Source organism: Rhipicephalus sanguineus, chromosome 5 (genome assembly GCF_013339695.2).
Source record: "Rhipicephalus sanguineus isolate Rsan-2018 chromosome 5, BIME_Rsan_1.4, whole genome shotgun sequence".
In the NCBI taxonomy this organism is placed as follows: Eukaryota; Metazoa; Arthropoda; class Arachnida; order Ixodida; family Ixodidae; genus Rhipicephalus; species Rhipicephalus sanguineus.
Window position 1 is genome coordinate 82,140,602 of NC_051180.1, and position 23,068 is coordinate 82,163,669.

The 23,068-nt window shown below is 43.9% G+C and overlaps 1 protein-coding gene across 3 annotated transcripts; it reads left to right on the forward strand.

The window, feature by feature from the left end:
- The first annotated feature begins 3,159 nt into the window (after positions 1 to 3,159).
- On the forward strand, positions 3,160 to 19,924 carry LOC119393887 (protein lifeguard 1). Of its 3 annotated transcripts, XR_007416387.1 has the most exons (13): positions 3,160 to 3,364; positions 3,943 to 4,269; positions 7,995 to 8,098; positions 9,561 to 9,625; positions 9,727 to 9,780; positions 9,917 to 9,967; positions 10,048 to 10,087; positions 10,769 to 10,806; positions 11,101 to 11,188; positions 13,477 to 13,566; positions 16,741 to 16,788; positions 17,549 to 19,353; positions 19,791 to 19,924. XR_007416387.1 is itself a non-coding variant. In XM_037661075.2 (12 exons), the coding sequence occupies exons 2-12, from the start codon at positions 3,948 to 3,950 to the stop codon at positions 17,690 to 17,692; spliced, it is 1,044 nt and encodes a 347-aa protein (XP_037517003.1). In that variant the 5' UTR covers positions 3,160 to 3,364; positions 3,943 to 3,947; the 3' UTR covers positions 17,693 to 19,924. The 3 variants fall into 3 exon arrangements, 2 of the variants coding, with proteins under 2 accessions (XP_037517003.1, XP_037517004.1); XM_037661075.2 differs by having other exon boundaries at positions 17,549 to 19,924; XM_037661076.2 differs by lacking the exon at positions 3,160 to 3,364 and adding an exon at positions 3,579 to 3,598 and having other exon boundaries at positions 17,549 to 19,924.
- Positions 19,925 to 23,068: the final 3,144 nt, after the last annotated feature.

A 23,068-nucleotide genomic window follows, 5' to 3' on the forward strand; every position in this document is an offset into this window, starting at 1 on the left:
GACGTGTCTAGTGGAAAGGGTTTGACGACGTACGCGACAGGATTTTCACATTATTCATGTCATGACCCCACAATCATATTCCTTGAGCCTCAATACCTGATTGCCACGCAGAATGCTTGTGTTCGATTCCTGCTGGGATGCTAATTTTTATTCTTTCTATTCGGCAAGTCAACGCTGCCGATGTTGGTTTTTCTTAACGCTCTCGCAATTAAGTTACCAATGTCTGTTCTCGCCGTTCCTGGTTAGATATAACTGTCAATCACCTGTGGCGCATACCCGTAGACCGCGGCCCGTGGCAAACGAGTATGTGCCAGACGTGTCTAGTGGAAAGGGTTTGACGACGTACGCGACAGGATTTTCACATTATTCATGTCATGACCCGACAATCATATTCATCAAATCCTCTTACCCTCCCATGCCAATTTGGGTCTACACTGGGTTAAGGAGGCGACCATATGAGCACCCGGACGTAGGCGGCTAGATAGATAGATAGATAGATAGATAGATAGATAGATAGATAGATAGATAGATAGATAGATAGATAGATAGATAGATAGATAGATAGATAGATAGATAGATAGATAGATAGATAGATAGATAGATAGATAGATAGATAGATAGATAGATAGATAGAAACGCTCAAAATGCCAGAGGTTCGCTAAGAAATGCTTCGCATTTAATATGTGTGTGCGTATACCATTTGCACATTTCTCTAGCGTCATTCTGTAACGTTTCGCTCAATGTAAAAATTGCGACGCAGACACCTTCCTGCGCACTTCGCATAGCATCGATGCCCACGGTACGTGGAATCTGCCGAATTCTTTTATTATTATTAAATGTCCCTCTATCTCTTGCTCGAAAAAGTAATCAAATCAGTGCTCGTTACCGATTAAAACGTAGCCGATTAATTGAACGCCAAACATTGTAACTGATTCATGTAATTATAATGACGCTACATCCATATGCGCGCGTTCAGTCACACTCGACAGCTTACGGTACGTGGGATCTGCCGAATTTTTTTATTATTATTAAATGTCCCTCTATCTCTTGCTCGAAAAAGTAATCAAATCAGTGCTCGTTACCGATTAAAACGTAGCCGATTAATTGAACGCCAAACATTGTAACTGATTCATGTAATTATAATGACGCTGCATCCATATGCGCGCGTTCAGTCACACTCGACAGCTTCGGCAGCGCAATGGGGTCAGACTCTGGACGACTGAGTGTTTTAGTTAGGCCGAACTGGGAATGTTAATGCTTAATGCTTCTATTAATACTGACTTGAACATTGTTTTCCATTAGTTATGCACACGCTTTATTGGCACGGCTTTCGGGACCAACAGACTGAATTGACAGCCGGGCTAGTTGGTCTTAATTCATCTTGAATTGTACAGCGCGAAATACAACTCGGACGGCAAAGAAGCACACACGCGAAGCGTTGCTTATTTCTCTTTCTCTCAGCAAGGATGAGTTCACAGAGTTGTATACACGCACCAACAGCTCAACATCGATCGTCACACTACAAGTGAAAATATTTTCGTATACTCATATGAAACCATTTCGCCAGCTGTTACAGTGCCGCCAGCTGCTAAAGCCGCTGCTAATGTGATCGGTGGGCAGCCTTCTTGAATTACGTTCTGAGAGAGAAAAATTATTGTTTAGGTATCGTTCAGCATAGTAATGCGCTGTTCAGTGGGCACCCGTCATTATAACGACGTGAGATTTCACAGGTTTGTGACGTCGCGTAACAAGCAGGCGATTTTATGGCACACCGAAATATTTTGACGAATGGCGAACATCCAACGCCCAACAAAATGCCGTATTGGAAAAAGTTATTGTCTTATCTTTTACGTAGTCATGCATAAGCGGTCATTACGTGATAGATCATTTTCGCGTCATTTGTTGCATTGCGTTACGAGCAGGCGCTGTGTGCATGAGTTTAACATTATAATCGCCCACATCTTTTTTTCTAAGAAAACTTGTACTCACACCGTTTGCATAGGTGTATGTACTGTACTTGAACGGGTCGGAGGGCCCTCGTTGCAAATACAAATACGATGAGTATAAAGAATTGACGTAGTACATTAATGTACTACGTCTCTCAGCATCTTACTTTAAAAAAAAAAGAACTTCTGGTTGACAAGTGAAGAACAATAGCAACAATAGCAATATAATAATAATAATAATAATAATAATAATAATAATAATAATAATAATAATATGCGCAAACCTTACATGGGCAGGAAAATGTAGTACGAATTACGGAAAAGAAAACCATTGCTACTTATACATTGAAAAAACGCAATTATTAGTGAGCAGCCTTTGGACATTAACGAAATTTCATTGAATGACACAAATTTATACTATTGGGAAGGCAGCCGTCGACATAACTAGTTAATGTATAAAAAGTGTTGCGTATGGTTGTCCCAGTGTATGCTACGTAAAAGCGTACTTTTTCTGCATTGTTACTATATGAAAATTACATCAAATTGAGTGCGAATGAAGTTCGCTCTCTCACTGGAGTGAGGGAAGCTTGCCCCCCCCCCCCCCCCCTCCACTCGCAAACAAGTTAGTACACCACGACGCCACCAATGCCACTGCCAAGTCGCCCTTCCTGCCCTTCCCACCGCACACGCCACGCAAAGACACTCCCCTTCGCGGCTTTCGAAATACACGTGGAAAGGTGGCCGCGCGCAACAGTCGACAGCGGGAAACGGAATGAGCCAAAGAAACTGCTGGTTAACACGTGCCGCTGGACTACGGTACCGATCATAGTAGTTTAATGGTAGTCTCCTCGGGTCTCCTTTCCTTGTCCCGCGCTGCGATGTCATTGCGATGTTGTTTCGATTTCCCTCATCATTTTCAGCTTCACAGCGACGTTCTTGCGGGAATGTGCGTCAAACGCGAAAAAAAAAAAAAAAAAGAACACAGTGTGTGGTAATGCTGAACTACTCACCGCACACGCCAAAGTAAACTGCTGTTTGTACCCATAACCCCCATGCGTCTAAGCGTGAAATATCAGAACTTCTAGAAACAGTGTTTTTATTACCGGCGTCTCTGTTGATCGACCGCACGGGCGGCACGGGTCCGACGGGCACGCTGGGCACGCCTCCGTGCCTCCGTCACGTCTCGCCGCCGTCGCCGCTGCGAGTCACGACGCTGCAGTCGCGCGAGCCGACTCGAGTTTGCGAGAGGAAGTAGCTGCAGTGGCTGCAGCCGTTGGTATTGCTCGTGTGTTGCTCTCGCTCGCGAGCGAACTGCCACTGCCGTTATCTTGTAAGTCATCTCTTCACGTGCCTGTGCAATATCCTGCCTTCGTCGTTTCATGATTCCCAAGCGCCGGGAAACAGCTGCGTAAATTTAGGTAAGTAGGCTTGGTCCTGGGGCTCCCAACGGAAACTGTCGCACGGGGCAACCCTTAGCGTGTCCATCAAAGTGATTGACAGACCTTGAACAAATAAGGTTCTTTTTTTTTATCACGTCTTAAGGCACCCGTACTACTGCACAGAAACGAATGTACTCACAATCGCGAGCTGGGGCAGCTGACGTAACCTTGTTTGGTGGCTTTGCAAAGTTTTTGATTCGAAATAACAAGCGAGTATGCGAAATTCAGTTCTAATGTGGCAAGCTTTGAGTGATTGGTGCCTGACCTAGCTTTTAACTCGTCTTGGCACCCTTTTTCTCGGCCTGACTCAGTGGTTCATCATTTGCAATTACGGGACTCCAATGATTGTAGTTTCGCTGCTTGCAGGTTGCTGCGATGTACTGTGGATAACATTATAGTTTCGATATGAGTTACTCCGTGTGCTGTGCAAACTCGATTTAAAACGGTTCTGCTTTCCTAATTGGGACGATTGTGAACTAGCTGTGTTTCCGCGAACGCGACTTCGATCGCACGTTATTTCAAATCTGCCTCATCTGCCTGACTCCACTTTGTTGCAGTCACCATGTCAGACGGCCCGTACCCTCAACAGCCGCCACTCTTTCTTCAACCTGCTGCTGTTCCGCTTCCCTATGCCCCCGTAATGAACCCAGCAAATCCGAGCGCTCCTTCGGCCCCATCCTACCCTCTGAATCCTGGGTTTATGCCAACGCCTTTGGCGCATACCGGAATTCAAAATCCTGGAAGCATGCCGCTGCCATCGCAGCTGTCTGGAACTCAGCCACAGCAACAGCCCTACGTAGGATTTGTACCGCAAGGCCAGTTTCAAGCACCACCGCCTCCGTATCCAGGACCAGGACAAGCAGATTTTGGGAAGCCATCATCGGGTATGTTTTCAGATTTGAAAGTGTTGTACACCACACGTTCTAAATGACTCATTAACTTCAATGCATCTGTCATGCTGTGTGCCAAGGCACCGAACTGTAACCACTGATGGCACCAAAGTGACTGATGTAGCAACCAAGTTTCATGTAGCAGCATGCATCACCTTGTGAAGAGTGAATTGCTGTGAAGATTTCCGAGTTAAATCCAAGGAAAGGTGGTATTGTTCTCTAGGAGCTCGGTAAAAAGGATTAAAACTGGTACTGCCTCAAGGAATCACTAGCCAAGGCCTCGCTACCTGTTTGGCTGCTGCTTCTCCATACATCAGGTATAATGGTGCGCTGTGTTGCAGTCACTGCTTCAGTTTTCATTAAATGCAAAGTATTTCTCCACAAACGAAAGGCAAAACTTAAACCATATCCATCTAGCCTGCTATGCTGTGATGTCATTTTATGTAATAAATAAATGTAACTTATATGTTACAGTGGCAGGATTCCAGTCTCCCATACATAAAACCGATGGTAGAGCCACTATCACAGCAGGTGTGTGCCTCATCAGGCAGAATGGAACACTTTTGAGAATTACTTAAAGCAAGCAAGTGAATTGAGACACTTGGCGCGATTCCTACAACACGAATGGTTTCCTGAAGGATTTTCTTCATGCAAGTCAGCACGTAAAGACTCTTCACGAATTTTCACAGCTCTGGTGGTTTGCCATTAGTGCATGAGCGTCGGCAGAATCTTGCCTTGGGGGTGCAAACCCGTGTTGCATCGCGGCTGGAGGGGGGGGGGGTGAGAGCTGGCATAGCTTGGTTGGGGGTCAAGTGCCGGTGTGGCTTGAGGGGGTCAAGTGCCCCTTTTGCATCCCCCTGCCCACGCCCATGCATTGGTGTCTTATCATGTTAACACCGTCATGGTGCGATGCCTGCCCCACCACTAGTGGCACTGTTTGTAGTATTGTTCTTATAATCTAGTGTTCGTCAGCCCATCGATGCAAATGCTGCTTAGGACAGGCATCGTCAGCATGGCACAGTGCATTAATCTCTCCCCAATGTAACTGACGTCTGCGCTCGCGTGAGGGTGCTGATGTTATGCGAAACCAGCCTTTAAGCATCACAGTATGCCCGGTAGGTTTGCACCACACAGGCAACTGCTCGATTTACGAAAGACGTTGACCCACCTTATTACACTTCGTGCAATGCCACACAGTGCAGCATAGATGGCTCTTTGCAGGTTCTTCACAGAACACTGAATCCCATAGTGAGTGGGATTGGCCAGACTATTTTGTTCTTGGATTAGTAGGCATGAGTAGGCTAAGGTGAGCGAGAGTAAAAGTGTATAAAAAGGCTATTTTTGGTGCTCAGTCGTAGCTGATGCAATCCAAAATCACCTGGTGGAAAACCGTTGATGGAAAGAGTGATTTTTCATCCATTTTAGTTCATTTCAATTTATGTCCTTATTGCTACACTACAGTTACAGACAACAATTAATGGCCCATATGCTTAAATTTCCTTGGCCTAATTCTCTATTGGATACATTTGGTTGTGCCTCACAAAGAAACGAGCCCCTCAGAAAAGATTCCCTTCTTTCTGGTCGAATTCAATCGCTCAACATGTTTATTTAGACTACTGCCCTAGCCCGGAACACATGCAGCCATGTTCAGCTCAAGCTAGGAATGTAACTGAGATAAGAAGTCATTTCGCTTGTGTAAAACTTTCAGTTGCTCTCATAGCAACTGATTGCTTCACTCGGGCAAGCTTTCGAGATTGCAACTACGACCTCAAGAGCTCTGCATCACTGATAATCTAATTGGAGCATAGTAAGAACCAGTCAGATGTTTTCTTATCCCATTTATTCTCAGTTGTAATGCAAAAACACTTTTTCATGACCAGAAATAGAATGTGCGATACCCTCTGCCATAATGCAATTCCCAACTTTCATATTTTTATAAATAAGTAGACTGCAATATCCATTATCGCTTCTTCAGCCATTTATAATGGTACAACGGAGGTAGAAATCTGTGCTAACTTGAAAAAAGAAAATTTATTGCATTTGAGCCACAGCGAGCTGAGCTTCATTCATCCTTACTGTCCGTGGCCTTGCTACCGCTATGAACTGCACATATTCTTTGATTCCATCCATGGAATTTACGATAATGCATTTCTTAAAGTGAAACAATGAATCCATTTAGACTGGAAAGTTATATTTGAAAACTCTTGTCATTAATTCACCATCATAGGTTTATTAATACAAGAGAAAATGAAGGTGAATGTTTTATTTAATTTTGTGCCATAATCTTTGCACATGGATGTCAACATGACGGCACGGATTTCGAACTGATTTTCGTAATTTGGCTGCATTGGCTCAACAGAAATTTCCTCAAACTCGGTACGCTAATTTATTTACTATGGCCCCCTCAGAGGACAATATAGTGCTTCATTTTTACCAATTAGGAACAGATGGCATCAAAGTTTATGACACTACAGCGGGTCAGTGTGGGAACTTCAAGATGGTGTCACCACCTGCAGAGAGAGAGAGAAAGCACTTTAATGAAAAACGGGAGAATTCTGCCGGCGTATATAAAGGCACTTACATGCTACTCTGTATAGGGGAGGGGATTGAGGACAGAAAGGCCCTAGGAGGAGGAGGGCAGGAAAGGAGAAGGGAAAAAAAAAGATATTATGATTGTGGTATGTACATGTCACAATGTAATGATGGTGATGCAAGTTTAGTTACAGTTTATCAATTCGGTTAATGTCCTCGAAGAATCAGAACAGAAATTTTAAAACCTGACGTTGCTGAGAAGGAAAAGACGTAGGTCCAAGTATTTTCCCCGAGATCTAGCGGTGCTTGGGAAGTTCAGCATATTCTGCTTTGGAGACAAGTTCTTTCTTCTCTGTATGCCTGGCAATCTAATAAGATATGCTCTGTTGTTTCTAGAGCACCACATTTATCGCAGTATGGGTCAGTGGTCAAACCAAGGCGGCACATGTAGCTATTGGTGAATGCTGTGTTGAGGCGAAGTCGATGATAGAGTGTCTCAAGGTGACGAGGAAGGTGATGCGGAAGTCTTGTTTTTAAATCGGTGTCTATGGAATGGAGAAAGAGGTCTTGAGGCATTTTCATGCTTACCAAGCTTCATGGCAAGAATTGTGCTTTTGGTGTGAAAGGGTAATGCGATGCGAGATTGATGTGAGATCAATTTTTTTAGTTTCCCTTTAAAACTTCTTGCAGACCGTGGAAGACAGGGTCTAATATTGGTGGTTGAGATATGTACACTGCTTATTGCAGTTCTTTTTTGTGGTAGATTCTGACACCCAAGTCAAACTTCAGTGAATATTTCTGGAAACAACAGTGCATATTAGACACGAGTAAATGTGGTAATTGCTTTGGTTCTGTTTAACAAGGGGCAGAAGAAGGTTGTTAAGCGTGCCGAATAGTTTGTTACACTATGTACAGCATGTATCGTTATGAATGATAACACCTAACTTGCAATAAAGGGTGTTGATTGTAATTTTTTCTTGCAGTGAAATGAAAACACACCGCATCATTCTTTCTTGAACACGAGGGCTTCTCAACTTAGCACACACCAGCAAGTGATGTCTCAACCCTCATATCTGCTGTATTCATTGTTGAAATGTTGATTGGGCATTTCTTCTTGTATATTGGGAACCCATGTTCCATATTTGCTGTCGTGCAGTTTGTTCCATTGCATATTTTCTTATTTTCAGGGATGAGTTCACCTGTTGGCACTATGGACAGAGATACTGAACCAGCGCTTGAATCCTGGAGCGGTTTCTCCAACAAAGAGATCAGGCGCGTCTTTGTTCGAAAGGTTAGTGTTGGAAGTTTCAGATCATCCAATCTCAGCTTTGAGAGTGTATTTCTTTTCACTTTGTTGTCCAGTGTTAGTAGCAATTAAAAAAGAAATGAGCTTATGTTTTTCTAATTGTTCTTAAAGCAGTGCTTTCTCTGGCATTACCCTCAGGTTTGCTTCATTAGCGTGTGGCTCAGAATAGTACATTGCACAACTATGGCGTGCTGTGGCGCAGTGGACCTGTGAACCATTGCACCACTGGTTGCAACCGGCACACAGAGTGCCTGCCCATGGTACTGTGATACCAGTACCATGGTACTGTGATACCGGCACCTTTGTGATACCGTGAGAGCCTATGTTGCTATGCCGTGACTCATCCACAACAGGTCTCTTGGTATACACGTCTTTGTTCGTCTGCAAAGCGTCTTTGTAGTAGTGTATAAAGCATGTAGTGTGGTGACCTGTGGCACCCAAAAGGCTTTTGTATGTGCACCCAGAACTACCTTTTGTATGCATACCCCTCACCATCGTACACCTTAGCAAAGTTGTGCTTTGCATGTCTCCCTTGTCAACAGCATTTTCCATTGGATCCATTGACCTTCATCCTCTTATATAATGTTAGAACCCGATCTTAATGAAGTTCCCGATCTAATGAAGAAATTTCAATTCGCCAGCAAATACCCATAGGTTCAGTGTTATCGTCAATCCAAAATAACGAAGTGACTTGGTGGTCAAACCCAACTTCATGAAGTTCCTTTAAAAATACTAACTCAGTAAAAAAAGTAGTGATTTCCTTCCAATTTTGGCAGAGACGGGTTTTTCTTCGAGCATGCGCTCTTATGCCATTGCTTTAGAACATAAACGTACAGGCACATTACTCACTGCTATAGCGTTAGTTTGATGACGCTGCACGCCGCGCCCATGCACAGAACAATTGACTCAGCCCTCAGTAGCGCTCTTACATACTCGATGGTGTTATGGGCGGCAGTGACTGCTTTCATAATTTCATGGTTTATGCAACAGACTTCACTGACAGATCACTCCTTGCGATATTCTGGCTCGCCCTGCTGGCACAGTCACTGCATTCGTTCTCCGCGTCTTCGCATATTGATAGCCTGTCATTGCTTGCACATAACCATTTACCTGGCCTGCATCACCTGGTCATGGCGCTCCCTATGCCCGGGCGACATGAGAGGCTCGTCCAGGCCACCTTCGGTCCGCCCTCGCAAACACTGAGGCAAAACTGGCTGCTGCTTGGCTGCTATCTTTAGTGATGTTGTCTTCGTGTTGTCCGGAGGTTTACGTATATGTTGCGATCAGTGATGGTGCGGAGTCATGTTTTTGCGAGGTCCACAGCCATCGTTGACAAAGGACGGGTGTGGGAAGTTAGTTGCTCTGCTAGTTAATCCTGCAGCATGTGGGATCTGCACAATTTGTTGACACCTATATTTTAAAAGAATATCTCTATGCTTGTTTCTAGGTGTATGCTATCCTCATGGTCCAACTGGCCATCACGTTTGGTGCTGTGGCTTTGTTCATATATGAGTAAGTACCAGTGTCTGTCCAGTTTACTGTGTAGACATCTTGTCTCATAACAGAATGCACAGCAAATCTAATTCTTTTGCTTGTGTCCTTTATTCTTGCAGGCCCCATGTCAAGTTATTTGTGCAACAGAATCTGGGAGCATACATTGGTGCCTAGTAAGTTCTTGGCAATGTTTTATTGTGTACATGCTGCCTTACAATCCTTGAAGATATGGATTACGTGTATATAGGGACCAGCTGAAAACAATGTGTTTTTGGGTTTATTTTCACGCATCACTTTATGTCATTTCAGTGTGACATTTATTGTGCTCTACATAATGCTGGTCTGCTGTGAAAGCCTGAGGTAAGCCCCTTTCTTTTTTGGTGCTTCAATTCATAACGTTTATGGGAATTGTAGTAACAGCTGTGCATTTCATTTTTCAGGCGGTCGTACCCTACAAATATAATCCTGCTGTTTCTCTTTGTGAGTGCCTTTAGCAATTTACCGCGGCTACATTTTTGTTTATGCATGTGTACACTTGCACTTGTGAGTTGGCGTTAGTGCAGTTGCCTCTTTTCTAGATTTTCAAGACATTTGCCTGAAGACCGAAAGAACAACACTCTACAAGCGTAAAAATTTATCTGCCTGTCAGTCAGAGGAAAGATGAGCTGTGGAGACCTCATTTGCCAGTGTTGCCTTGGGCAATTTGCTTTTTTAGAAATTCAAGATTCATACTATTTCTGGCAGATGGGGCTGTAGGTACAGAGATGGCAAATGGCTGTTAAGCATTTTTGGTTATCTTCAGTGTATGTCACAGTATTGAAGTTGCTTGCGAAGAAAAATTGAGATGTGACCTAAGCAGTACTGAACTCTTTTTTTTTTAGCATGCCACCAGAAATAGCTAATTGGTTGCTTTCTATGTAATGCCGAACATTCAATAAAGTTACTCCTCGTCACCGTCAGTGCAGAGCACAGAAGGAAAATACTCGTACGACTGTTATCTGTTCTCACAAAGAAGTGCTCAGCCTTTTTACTTGCTTTTAGTGCAAATTTTATTTTGTTTATTCCTGTGGAGACTTTTCTTTCCTATATTTCGTCACTGTGTAGTTATATAATATAGTTTGGTCACTCCTATCTTCGCTGATGATGGTGCTTTTCTTGCAGACACTTGTGATGTCCTACATGGTCGGTGCAATATCGAGGTACGAACTTGAAAAATTTTTTTTAATCTCTCTAATTTTACTTCATAAGAATCGGTGCAATAAAGTGCAGTTCAGGGTATACGAGTTAATATCTTATTAGTGTATGATTGCGGAATGGTACAGCACTCCCTCTCTCGTGGCTCTTGCTACTCTTTTCACAGAGATTTTAACTTCATGAAATGAAACTTTGTCATTGTCACTCTTTTGCAGATGCCCTTGTCTTCGCCTTTAATGCAAATAACGCCCTATATGCAAGGAAGTCTTGTGTTCACTCTGAGGCTCGTTTCTTTACAGTTTCCACGATACCGACACTGTCCTCATGGCTGCTGGAATCTGTGCAGCTTGCTGCCTGGCTGTCTCCATCTTCTCCTGCCATACAAAGGCAGGTTGAATTTTCCTATCTGTGCCAGCTTCTTTGTGGGTGCAGACCAGCGTGTGGTGTATGGCATTACAAGTCGAACTGCTGCAGTTAAGACAAGTCTGTCAAAGTGTCATTCCCTGAATTGTGAACCTAATCTTAAACGTGACCTGGAAACATTGCTTGTTAAAGGGCCCCTAAACCACGCAGAGGTCGAAATTTAGTTGTGGCGTTGCAGTTGTGCACGAGTCTACTGCGAACGCTGGCGGAGTTGCGCTTTGTCGTTTCGCTCTTAACTTTCCTTCGCTAGGCTGCGTTCGTCGGCTCGTCTATCCACCTCTCCGAGTGCCCTTCCTCAGCGTCCGAGGTGAAAACGCAAGAAGCGCGCGCACCTGCTAGCAGAAAACAGGCTCTTGTTCGCCCATTGACAGCGTCTCTTGCTCGACACGTCACCTAATCATACAGGTGACGTCATGACGGCTGTTGTCCATGAAGGAAAGGCACGGAGAGGAGCATGCGAGCGTCTGCTGGTGGTTTAGAGGCCCTTTAAAGCATAACTAGAACCAGCATTCTAATTTTGTGAATGGAGACAGGTTGTTCTGTTCTCCTGGCATTTTAATGCCATGCTAAGCTAAGCTGCGTGAGAAAACCTTGCAAGTTACCTCTAGCTACAGTCGAACACGTTTATAATGAACTCGAAAGTGTCGCGAAAAGTGGTCGTTATATCAGTAGTTCGTTGTATATGGACTCTCCCTTATAAACGTGCGCTTAGCGGCCAAGCCGTTTTTTTTTTCTTTGTGCACTTTTAATAAAGTGCTAACAACCCCTTCGGTGACAAGCTAAGCCTTTTCGCGTCGTGAAGCGACGCCCGCTGCGTGCTCACAAGTGAATTAACCGCCTTACCGTCGCTGTACCAAAGTGCGGTACCGCGACGTGGAGCCGATCATCCCTGGCTAGTTGCGTGCAGCGCGTCGCCTACTCGGGTCGTGGAGTCACTGCCGGGCCACTTGCTGTATGCGCGCGTTTGTACGTTCTTCGTGCTTGCTTCACTCCGGACCATGCACGGGTGCGGCGACTAGCCTCTTCGTTCAACGCGGCGAAAACAAGCATTTTCCAAGCAACGCGCACTCTACGTCTCCGCGATGCTCTCGCGGCCCTGCACGACGATGTGCAGCGCACTTCAGTTGTCACCTAGTCAAACACGCAGTATACGCTTGCTGTCAGTGCATTGACGTTTCTCGGTGCCCACGCCGCTCAACAACAGCGAACTACTTTCGTTTCTACAAAGCGACGCGCACTTTAAAGCGGTCTCGCACGACGCGACGGCGGCGAACTTGCGAACGGCAGCATGCCTAAGCATGACGCGCTCGTAACGCCGTCAATCCGCAGTGTACAGCGTACGCCACACGCGCAGCCGAGCAGATATATCTACAGATGACTGCGATAAGGTTGTCGGTTATAAGGCATAATGGCACGTTCATCGACGGCCGCCACCTCGCCTTCGCTCTTGTCTGATGCTTATCTGCGAAGGCATCGCCGCAATCGCGCGGAAGTCGTAATCACTGATCGACCGGTCTCTGTCGCAACCGCGCGCGCCCCTGTCACACTTTAGAAGGCATGTTTTAACTTTTTTTCGCTTCGTGTGCGCCATATTTTTACCGCGACCGTGTCTGAAGCGTTCGTTGTAAAAGTAGGAGGCTTTGAAAAATGTTCGCTATATCTGGATGCAGCTTCAATGGTTAGCATAGGAAAATCGTAAGTGCACCCAAATATGGTTGTTATAACCGATAGATCGTTATATGTGGGATCGTTATAAGTGGGTTCAATTGTAGTTCTACTTTGCAACTGGAACCAGTTTGCCAATTGCAATTGTGGCAAGTCCCAATTGGAACCAGTGAATCAGACTCAATTAGAATCATATGAATGTAATCCCAACTTGAAGTGTGTTATAAACAACTTGGATTGTTATTATTTGAAACACCAAATGAAAATTTTCACTTAGGCTTAGAAGTTTCACAGGTATCTCAAGTAAGGTTTTAAAAAAAAAACCTTGTCGAATCATTGTTATCAACTGAAGTCAGCTGTCGATAGTTCGCTGTTACGCTAGTTCTTTTTGTACATGGTAATGCAGAATCAGAACATTGCAAAGTGATGGGTCAAGGAACAAGGAAAAGAGATGGATACAGTGTGTGCTTTGTCTCATTAGCTTTGCTTTCATTCATAGTTTCCATTACTGTAAAGATGGCAGTGTTTCTGTTCTGTTGCCACACCCAATCCTCTCATTATCTCATTTTGCTCTCCTATGCTTTCAGTTTGACTTCACCAGCTGTGCTGGCTTCCTGTTCGTTGCTGTTTGGGCACTGTTCCTGTTTGGCATCCTCACGATCTTCACCTACAACAGGGTAGGTGATGGTGCGCATGCATTCCAACTCGTGCCTGTCATGTTTGCATGAAAGAAGTATTGCTGGCATATATCGCAACTACGGGAAACACCAAAATCGGCAAGGCTGGTTCATTATATCATACAGACTTGCATAATGGTTGCACTCTTTTTCTGCAATTTTGACGTCGTGCTGCCCTACATGGAACCGGGTCATTCAGCCTAATTTATCTGACTATGCGTAAGGGTTGCACTCTTTTTCTGCAATTTTGACATCATGCTGCCCTACATGGGACTGGGTCATTCAGCCTAATTTATCTGATTATGTGTAAGGGTTGCATTCTTTTTCTGCAATTTTGACATCGTGCTGCCCTACATGGGACTGAGTCATTCAGCCTAATTTATCTGACTATGAGTACGAAATATGTCATAATCCTGTGCGATACCTCACCACCTCAAAAGTGAATGCTATCCTTCTCATAATGAATCTATACATTTTTGTAAGCTGCACAATTGGCCATTTTTCTTCGATAACACAGCCACTGCTTCTTACACTCCCTTCAATGGCACATTTGTAGATTAAGTAATCTTTCGTGCCTTGTGTTACTGTATACTTCTACAACTTAGGTGGGGGATTCCAGTATGTGCAAGTGTAGTGCTAACCAAGTTTAAGTCATCGAAAGCTACTAACATCCACCTGTAGTTCTGGCAAAAGTTTATGTCATAAAATTCACTTTGAAGTAATTTTGTTGCTGGTCAGACCTTCTGATACAACTATGAATAATGAACTTCTTATGTCCGAAGCAGTGCCTCCTCTATTTTTCAGTGCCTGGGCGAACGCTCTCCTCAGGCCGTCGAGCGCGCGCTCCGCGTCGGCTCGCCGCTGCCGCATGTTGGCGCTGTGCTGAAGCTGGTGCTGAACGGCCGCGCGTATCACGAAGCTCACGAATTCGTGTATGCATCCGAGTTTAATTGCGTTTGTACTTCTTGCAGGCTTTCACAGGTACAGGAAGATGGAAAGAAACGCGAACATAGCGGCGCGCTGTTTTCATCACGCGCTAACCGTGGTGGCAATAAAAAGATGCTAGATGGTCTTTTATTGTGTCGTGGATGACGTCGTGTTCTCATCAATCATCCAGGCTATAACCACTTGAAAATAGATGCGAAACAGCAAAGAATGCAGATGCCGCATGTTCGCGTGTCTTCCCATCCCCGCTGTATGTATTCTGCAGGCAGACTGTCAGGCCGTGCTGCCGGTCCGATACTTGCACTCGAGTTTGATAGTATTCGCGTTTTATTTTCTATTTCAGGCTATTGCAACCGCCCGAATGCCTTAGTATGTCATACTGTTGTGTTCCACCCTGCAAATGGAACTGAAGGAAATCACGACTGTCTTTTTTTTATTTTCCTTATTGATAAAGAAAAAAAATCTCACAGGGTCCCTTATGCATCCATATAAGACAACTGAAAGGCGAAAGCCATCTTCTTTTTCTTCTAGTCAATGTATTGAACATTCCCTGCCTTCCTCCGAGATATTTCTGCGCCTAGTGTGGTTTTCTTACAGCCTCAAAGATCGGAGGCAGTGCAAGCTTTCTGCACATTAGCGGAGGCATGCACTGCCTCCGTGATCGGCCCATTTTGACCACTCGAAGATTTAATATGACGACGTCACATACAAAATTTTATGATCTGTGACGTCATATGATGACGTCATCACATAATTATTTTTTGCATCACTCGTGCTGATGCCGCCAACGGTCAATTTTCGCATTTGATGAGGCATCTAAGGCTTTCGCCTTAATACACTGTTCGGCTGTCGTTCCATGAAATTCCAGCTGCCGCTGGTGTTCGGTAGAGGTGGCTTGCAGTAATTAGGTGGGATAATTGATCTCCTAATACATGTTCAAACTACACTAGATTACGCAGCCGTCGTTTACGACGTGAAGATTTCATAGAATATAAGAAGCAGCGGCTCAATAAGGATGCAGTAGCGTCACTCTTTGCAGACTACCCTTCACGTTGGCAGCCCAAGGTAACAACTGAATCAAGCATGGCAAGTATCCCTAAACGTGACCGTGTTGCGTCCGAACAGTCAAGGAATGCACGTAGTACCAGTAGCAACGCTGCCTCGCGATCGCCACCATGTGCATGCAGCGCTGACATTAGCTCCCGAAGCTGAAGAATCGGAGCCCATGGACACTACATGCGCTACCAGCGAAACAACTGACAATCATTATGTACATTGTCACTGGAAGGAGCTTAGTGACATTTCACACTATTTAGCACATGAACTCATGGCTTGCGTATAGTGTGCTACACCAGTAGACGGTAGCTCGCATCGGGGAACTTTAAGCGCCCAAGCTTTCAGTATTAGCTCTTGGCAAATGCTGCTTTCGAAAATCAACTTTCAGACAGTCAATAACCGACTCTCAGTCAAGCGAACGTAACGGTGACAAAACAATTTTCCGCGCATCACTGGCATGCGCTCTCTGGAATCGGGCTAGTAGACGACGCGCGAGCTTTCTCGGTCAAATAGCCGCGAAAGACACATGCCTTCGAAATGGGCTGTTGCCCAGAACGACAAGAGCTTCATGATTCCAGTTTACAAGTTTTCATTATACTTTAAACAACGCGAATCTGAACCATATAGAAAACTGAACCATATAGCAGCTTCGAATGCAGCCATGGCATTCGTTTCCGTGAGCGACGACGCGACGGCTGGTCTACTACAGTGGCGGCGCCCGGCGGCTAAAAGCCGCACTAACGCCGACGGTCGGTTCCCATTGCGCTCTGCTCCTTTGCCCAGGCACAGAAAAATAGAGGAGGCACTGGTCTGAAGCATGATCCAGCTAAATAGCTGTTGCATGTAGATAAAATGGGCACAAGGAGGCTGTCTACATTTATGTTTAAAAACTGAGCATGTTCATTTTAGCACACGCAATTCATTATTCTCTTAACAAGCACTAGAGAAAAAGAGATGTTTCAAACAAAATGCACTTTCGAAAAGTCTGAATGGATAAGTAAAGGCACACAAAATGAACTTCGAGTGAATGCATTTTTGTCGAAAATTTTGGTTAAGACTAGCTCATTTAGGAGTGGTCTAGAAGAGCATGTTGAATAGGCTGTGTAATTTGTGAATTCTTAAAATATTTGCTGTCATTACCATGGATTACAAGATGCTTTTGTTCCGTTCTAGATTATCAACACTGTGTATGCCACTCTTGGGGCAATCCTCTTCATGGCTGTGAGTATTCTGAACAAATGCATCTCTTTTAATGTACTAAAGCAAACACAAAGCACTCAAATGATTGGCTAGGCTTGTTGACAAAACCTTGTCTGAAATAATGCTGTTACTTCCCAAGTGGAATGGCTCTGCAGCATTTGATGACAATTTCTACATTAAATTTAATAACCTTGCGTAAGCCATGAGTGTTGCCAACCTCGTGGCTTCTTTCCCTTAGGTTTGCGAGCAAGTATCCATGTAGCAGTGTGTGGCGTCACCTATGCCACACACGACAACACTTGTCAAACCAACACATATGGAATTCTGCATATTGTTGCTTGATCTTCTCAGCCACAACTGGCTTCTTTCTCAGTGGCACTGGCCTGGAAACTGTGAATCAAACTATTCTAACATTCACTAGGAAATCCCATGCAGAAGGATGCGGCTGTGTGAAGCTGGTCATTCCTGACAGAGCTTCTAAGTAGAAGTGCAATCTATATACTTGATCTCTTGCCTTTTTCTAATGGCTATTTGCTATACTTATGTGGAGATGCTGGTTTTATGAACTCTGCTATTTTTTAACTACAGCCTTGCCCATTCTTTGTTCACTTTTCGCCCTTACTCAAATTTTCCTCAGCTTAGACGCATCATCTTAGTCGCAGCCTTGAGGTGCGAAGTTAGAAGCCTGCATTGCTTCATTTTACATTTGGCCGTTACCTCTCTTGCAAAGCTTAAAAACACCAATCAATGTGACAATTCGCCCTGATGTCTTGTTTTGCAGTTCCTGGCTTTTGACACTCAGATGCTCATGGGTGGCCGTAAGTTGGAACTGAGCCCCGAGGAGCACATCTTTGCCGCATTGCAGCTTTACATGGATATCGTGCAAATCTTTTTGTTCATATTGAGAATCCTAGGAAAGCGCTAAGCCTCCGGGGTGTAGCCTTGCACGTTCAGTGACGACTTCCGTGCTCTCAGAGCTACTTTACTTTAGTACCAAACCGACTTTGCCGTTATTTGGTGTGAGCTGTTATTCGGCAGGAGTGGCTTAATTAGCCTTTCACAGACTGGCATTGCAAAAGCAATTTGCCTCTCTGTCAGATGCCAAAGCGCTAGCATGTGCAACTAAACCATTCACACATCATTGATTTGAGAGAGGATGGCTGCGCGGTATGAACAACACTTCTGCTGTGCAACGGCAATGAAACACACCATTCAAATGAGGCAGGCTGGTTTTTCAAAGTTGGACTTTGTTGCAAGCTTTGCCGACCTGGTTTTGATGCCCAGGCTAGCTGACCTCAACAAGGAACGACCTGTTGTGAATGCCAGCCTCAGAGCTGTTAAAGTAAAACCGTCTAAGCCCTAGGCACCTTAATGTAAATGGCCACATTTCAGCTGTTGCAGGCAGTTTGCGTACAGTAGAGCAGTACAGATGTTACATATTGTGTCTGCCACGGTCCATAGAGATACTACTCGTTGTTAAAGCCGAGTAAATAAGCTGGTCTGGTCCTGTGCAAAGTAATTGTGTTTTGTAGTTGTCGGTAACCTATTTGTGTAAACTGTGATTACTGTACATGTTTTCTCAAGTTAAATAAGGCTAACAATTGAGCATGGCTCCTTGGCTTCCACATTCTGTTGTTGCAACTAATGTTTTGTCACTTGGCTAGTGCTAGCACCAACTTTTGGCTTGCAGTAACACCAACACCAACTTTTGGATTGTAGTTAAGAGGACATCGGATATTACTGTTTTGTACCTTGAGTTTGTCATGTTTCTGACGCTTGCAGGTAAAATGCGTGATGCTGTTCTGTGTAATGCCCCCAATTTCAGCTGAGGAAATTGGAGGCCATATTTTACACTTCTTTTTGCCCACTTTTTGTTTTGCTCGCCATCTTTAATGCTAAGTGGCCATATGAGAGTGACTATTATAAAAGGGAGGTTACAAAACTGTTTCTGGCTAGTTTAAAAACTAGTTATGTGTAAGATATATGGGGGGCATAAATAGAATGCAGATATAGACATGTCATGGTATTGGGCTACCGTGTTGGGGCAGTTACTGAATTCTAATTGTGTGAACACAAGTGAGTGCAATCTGCATGTCATTCAATTCTGCACTTTTGTGAATATGTATACACATACACATGTACAAAACCAAAATAAAGAAAAGCTCGCCTATGTGAACACACTCATTGTATGTAGGTACGTAGTTGCAGCATTCTACACCAATGGGAAGCCATAGAAGGTCTGTACCAAGGTTGTTCATTTCTTCATGCTAGTCTTTTAATGTACACGTCGCAGTGAAAAGCGTACTATGGTTACGAGGAGCCACAGGTAAATCACTCGAATTTCATTGAAAGCCAGAAATGGTGTTTCATATTTGGGTTTCTTCCTATTGAGCAGTTTTGTATGTACTGCAAGTCCACTTATCAAATAAGTTTGTGAATGACGGCTTCTTTTTGTTGTTGTTGTTGTCGTCACTGTGTTTCATCTTCATTATAACTGTGTGCCGTTTGTAAAAGTGTGATGGTTTAGACAAAAAAAAGCTGAAGGCCTTGGTTGCATTGGGTCAAAGCTTTAGTATTAATAGTGACGTGAACAGCGCGTATAATACACAAGTATGAAGAACTGACGAGGAGCTGCAGCTATCGCTAAAGGCAATTGCATCAGCAAACCTTCAATCGCCCTCAGTGAAAAAGAAATAGATTACCTAAGTTCATCCGGTCAGATAACCTAGACATACTTCGGTTGCTTCTCTTGACGTCTTTTCGTGGTTTCGTGGTTTTTGCTTGTTAATTCTTTTTGTTTCTTAGTTCCCTCTCCATGTCTGCCGTCATGCGCAATTCAAATGAGCGGTGATCACGTGTGCCTACTTGTTCTCGTTTTTCCATGTTTGTGTTAATAAATTTCAGTTGGAAGTCAGCGCTAGTCCTCGTCAGTTCTTCGTCCTTGTGTATTATACGTGCTGTTCACGTCACTATGGAATACCAACTAGCCCGGTCACACACCTTGCTTTAGGATTAAGGGTCAGCATGCGGGCAGGTTGGCACTAACTTCAGTATTCAGGTAGTTAGCAGTTGGTCTGGACCAAGTGTTCTGTATTGGTATTGATTGTCTTTATGTAACTTTTTATGTGGTACGTTATAATAAACAGTGTACTCTGTTTATCTGTGTACTGTAGTCTCGTGTGCACGAAGAATGTGTACTTTGTATTTTTTCATGCAGCTGTGTACCAGAAATATTTTGCTGATTGCATATTGGTGTGCAGAAATACACACTAGGTCATCATACAGCAGTTTTGTATTGGGAACAAAAACAACCTAATCGCAGAGTCGTGTGCGCCGATAGTGTGCATCCAAAGCCAAGGCATTGCATTAGTCGCAGAGTTGGTACTGTGCAAGTACATACTCCTTCTGTACAAGCTCCCAAGGATCAGAAGTTGCCGTTTGAATTATCCGAGATTACTGACAACTGTTCCTAAACGCATCTAGGGATCACTGTATATATTTAAACCAGGATGACATCACATAGAAAGAATGAACTTGTCCCAGCCATTCCCTGTAATGTGAGACTGAAAGAGTTTACTGTTCCCCCACCAGAGTTGTAAAAAGGGCAAATGATAATCACTAAAGCATGCTGGCACAATTATCGAGACAAACTGAACGTGCCGAGACACGTGTCCTGCCATTGTTCATGCTCTCGGCGGTGCATGTAGCGTATTTACTCAAGATTGACACCCCTTGCTTTTGTGGCCAAAATTTTTTACGTAAAACATGCACAGTCTAAAAAAGAAAAACGAAGGGCAAATGCTCCCGTCTTAGCCATAGGAAGAAGTGCATTGACTCGAGGTTTCTAGATACCGAAATCTAGACACAATTACGAGGCATGGCATAGGAGGGAGAGTGGGTTAGCTTTCCTTGCCTGGGTTTCCTTTAAGTGCACTTGAATCCACTTATGTAAACCTTTCTAGCCACTATAATACAAGTGTGCATGTTGCCTCCATCAGTATGCGATTGTGGCAGCCGAGGCATTTTGTGTGGGTGGGAATTTAAAGGGGCCCTGCAACACTTTTCCAAGTAACTGTCGAATGACTTCACTAACGGAGTTTATTGCCTCACAAATCGACCACCACAAAAAATTTTTAGAATCTGTCACGTACGACCAGAGTTAGATTTATTGCACGCTGTAATTGCTTTCTCTCTTCTCTCGTCCCGACGAGTGCGCTGGAAGCGAAGCAGGGAAGGATGGCATGGGGAAAAGAAGACCTGCACGTGATGATCTTGAGCACTTTTTCTTTTCCTTCGAACACTCGGCTTACTTTCACTGTGATCGCTGGCGTGCGGAGGCCTCGATAACTACTAGGGATGTGCGAATGTTCTAAAATTTCGAATAACGAATCGATTAGTACATATTCGAAATACCAAATATTTTTGAAATAGATTTTTGAATAATCAGCAACAACGAAAAATGCTCGAAAAAATGAGACGTGTGAACAGCGAGGGGTAACTTTTCTTTTTATCTTCGACTTACCCAGATGTATGTAGCCCATGCGCTTGCAGCACTATCGATGCCATATTGATCACATGATGGAGTCTTGCTTAAAACTCCAGTATCAGCGACGCAACAGTGTCTGCAATCAACTATCTTTATCTTCACTATGACATTCATGATGAAGTTAACTCGTGAAAATTTCTTAATATTTATATATCAGTTTTATTTAAAAGCTGTTGACAAAGTGCCACATTAAATACTGCTACCACATTAAATATTGCAGTCACTGCTATATTTCAGCCTGCAATTACAAAATATTTCAAAAGCAGTAGATTCTGCTCATTTTAAATGACTGTGGTATTTTTTTGTCAATTAAAAGTAATCGTAATGTCCCTTTGTTAAAGCTTGTGAATATTTGTTTCAAATAAAATGTAAAATTCCTGGGCTCTTTCTAAAATTGTCACCTTACCAGACTAGGGCTGCTTTGAAAATCGTTGCCTTATACCATCCAAAAACCATTCAAATAGTATTCTATTTGTATTCGATTCGGTGTCATCACTATCCGATTTATATTCGGTTCTAAAATTCACTATATGCACATCCCTAATAACTACGCAGCTCACTATGCTCAAATCAGGCAATGAATGTGAATTTGGGTACATGGCGCAGTGCGTATCCTTTTTAGAAAGCAGAGGGAACGATTTCTAGCTGACTTTTAAAATTAATTGTAAATTCCAGGCCACGTGCTGTGTTGTAATGTTTGGCTGGCGTGTTCTCGGAAGCCTCGACTACTAATCAACAGCGTTTTCTGACCATGCTGAATAAGTGTTGCAGGGCCCCTTCAATATCTTGCACGCACCGCTTTGGCGCTCTTTAAGCACTGGGAGGGGGGAGATTATGCCAGAGATTGGATTCTGAATGTATTATTCCAAGTTGCTGATATCTTAACAGCACAGGAAGCAGCAAGGACTGCCGTCTTTTCATGTGCACTGTTGAGGTGGTAAGGTGTGGCAACGACAGCAATCGCGAAAAATTAAACACTTAAGCTTCACATTTGGCAGTGGAACGCGATATTGTTTCGGGCTTCATGCACATGGCATTCTCCTTCGCTTCTACATGGATACCTTAACAGTGCTGGCAGGTAAGAAACATCTGTGCACATGACATTTGCTGTTGTAAACTCTCTCCTAGGGCACCTGCTGGAAGTACAGTTGTGAAGTCCCTCGAGCGCCATCCATTCACCATTTCACGGAGCAGTGGGCACGTCTCAGTCTGTAAGGCAATACACGCACCTACGTAGCTAAAATAATATTACATTGTTAATGCAACTATTAACTCAAAATGGTGCCTTTATAGGGTCATTTTGAAGCAGTCTGAAGCATTGGTGGGCATAAGTCGGCAAACTTACTTGCGAGTCGACTCACTCAGGCTCACTCGGACTGATCAAGCCGCGAGTCTGACTACGGTTGAGAAAAAGTTTAGCGAGTCAGACTGAGCGAGTATGGTTGACGAAAATTTTGGAGAGTGAGTCCAAGTGAGCCCTGAGCACAAAATATACTTCTTGAGCGACTTTGAGCGAGCTCCACATTTTTTTGCTGAGCTACGGTCCTATCTACCCAACTTTAGCATTACTATCAGCCTTTTGTCAGCTCACATTTATGTATAAGTCTACTCACACATAGTTCAATGCACTAGCGTTCATATGCCATTGCCAGCTCAATATTTATTAATCAGCGGTGCGAGTTCTGACCCCTTCAATGCAAAGTAAGCGGTCAGAGCATGGCATGTACACAGGCATGAGCCGTCTGCTGATCTGTG

Excerpts from the sequence above, each read along its gene's own strand:
- LOC119393887 (XM_037661075.2), top strand. The coding sequence starts at position 3,948 with ATGTCAGACGGCCCGTACCCTCAACAGCCGCCACTCTTTCTTCAACCT. Across the intron at positions 8,099-9,560 it reads GGCGCGTCTTTGTTCGAAAG|GTGTATGCTATCCTCATGGT; the intron begins GTTAGTGTTGGA and ends GCTTGTTTCTAG. Across the intron at positions 9,626-9,726 it reads GTGGCTTTGTTCATATATGA|GCCCCATGTCAAGTTATTTG; the intron begins GTAAGTACCAGT and ends TTATTCTTGCAG.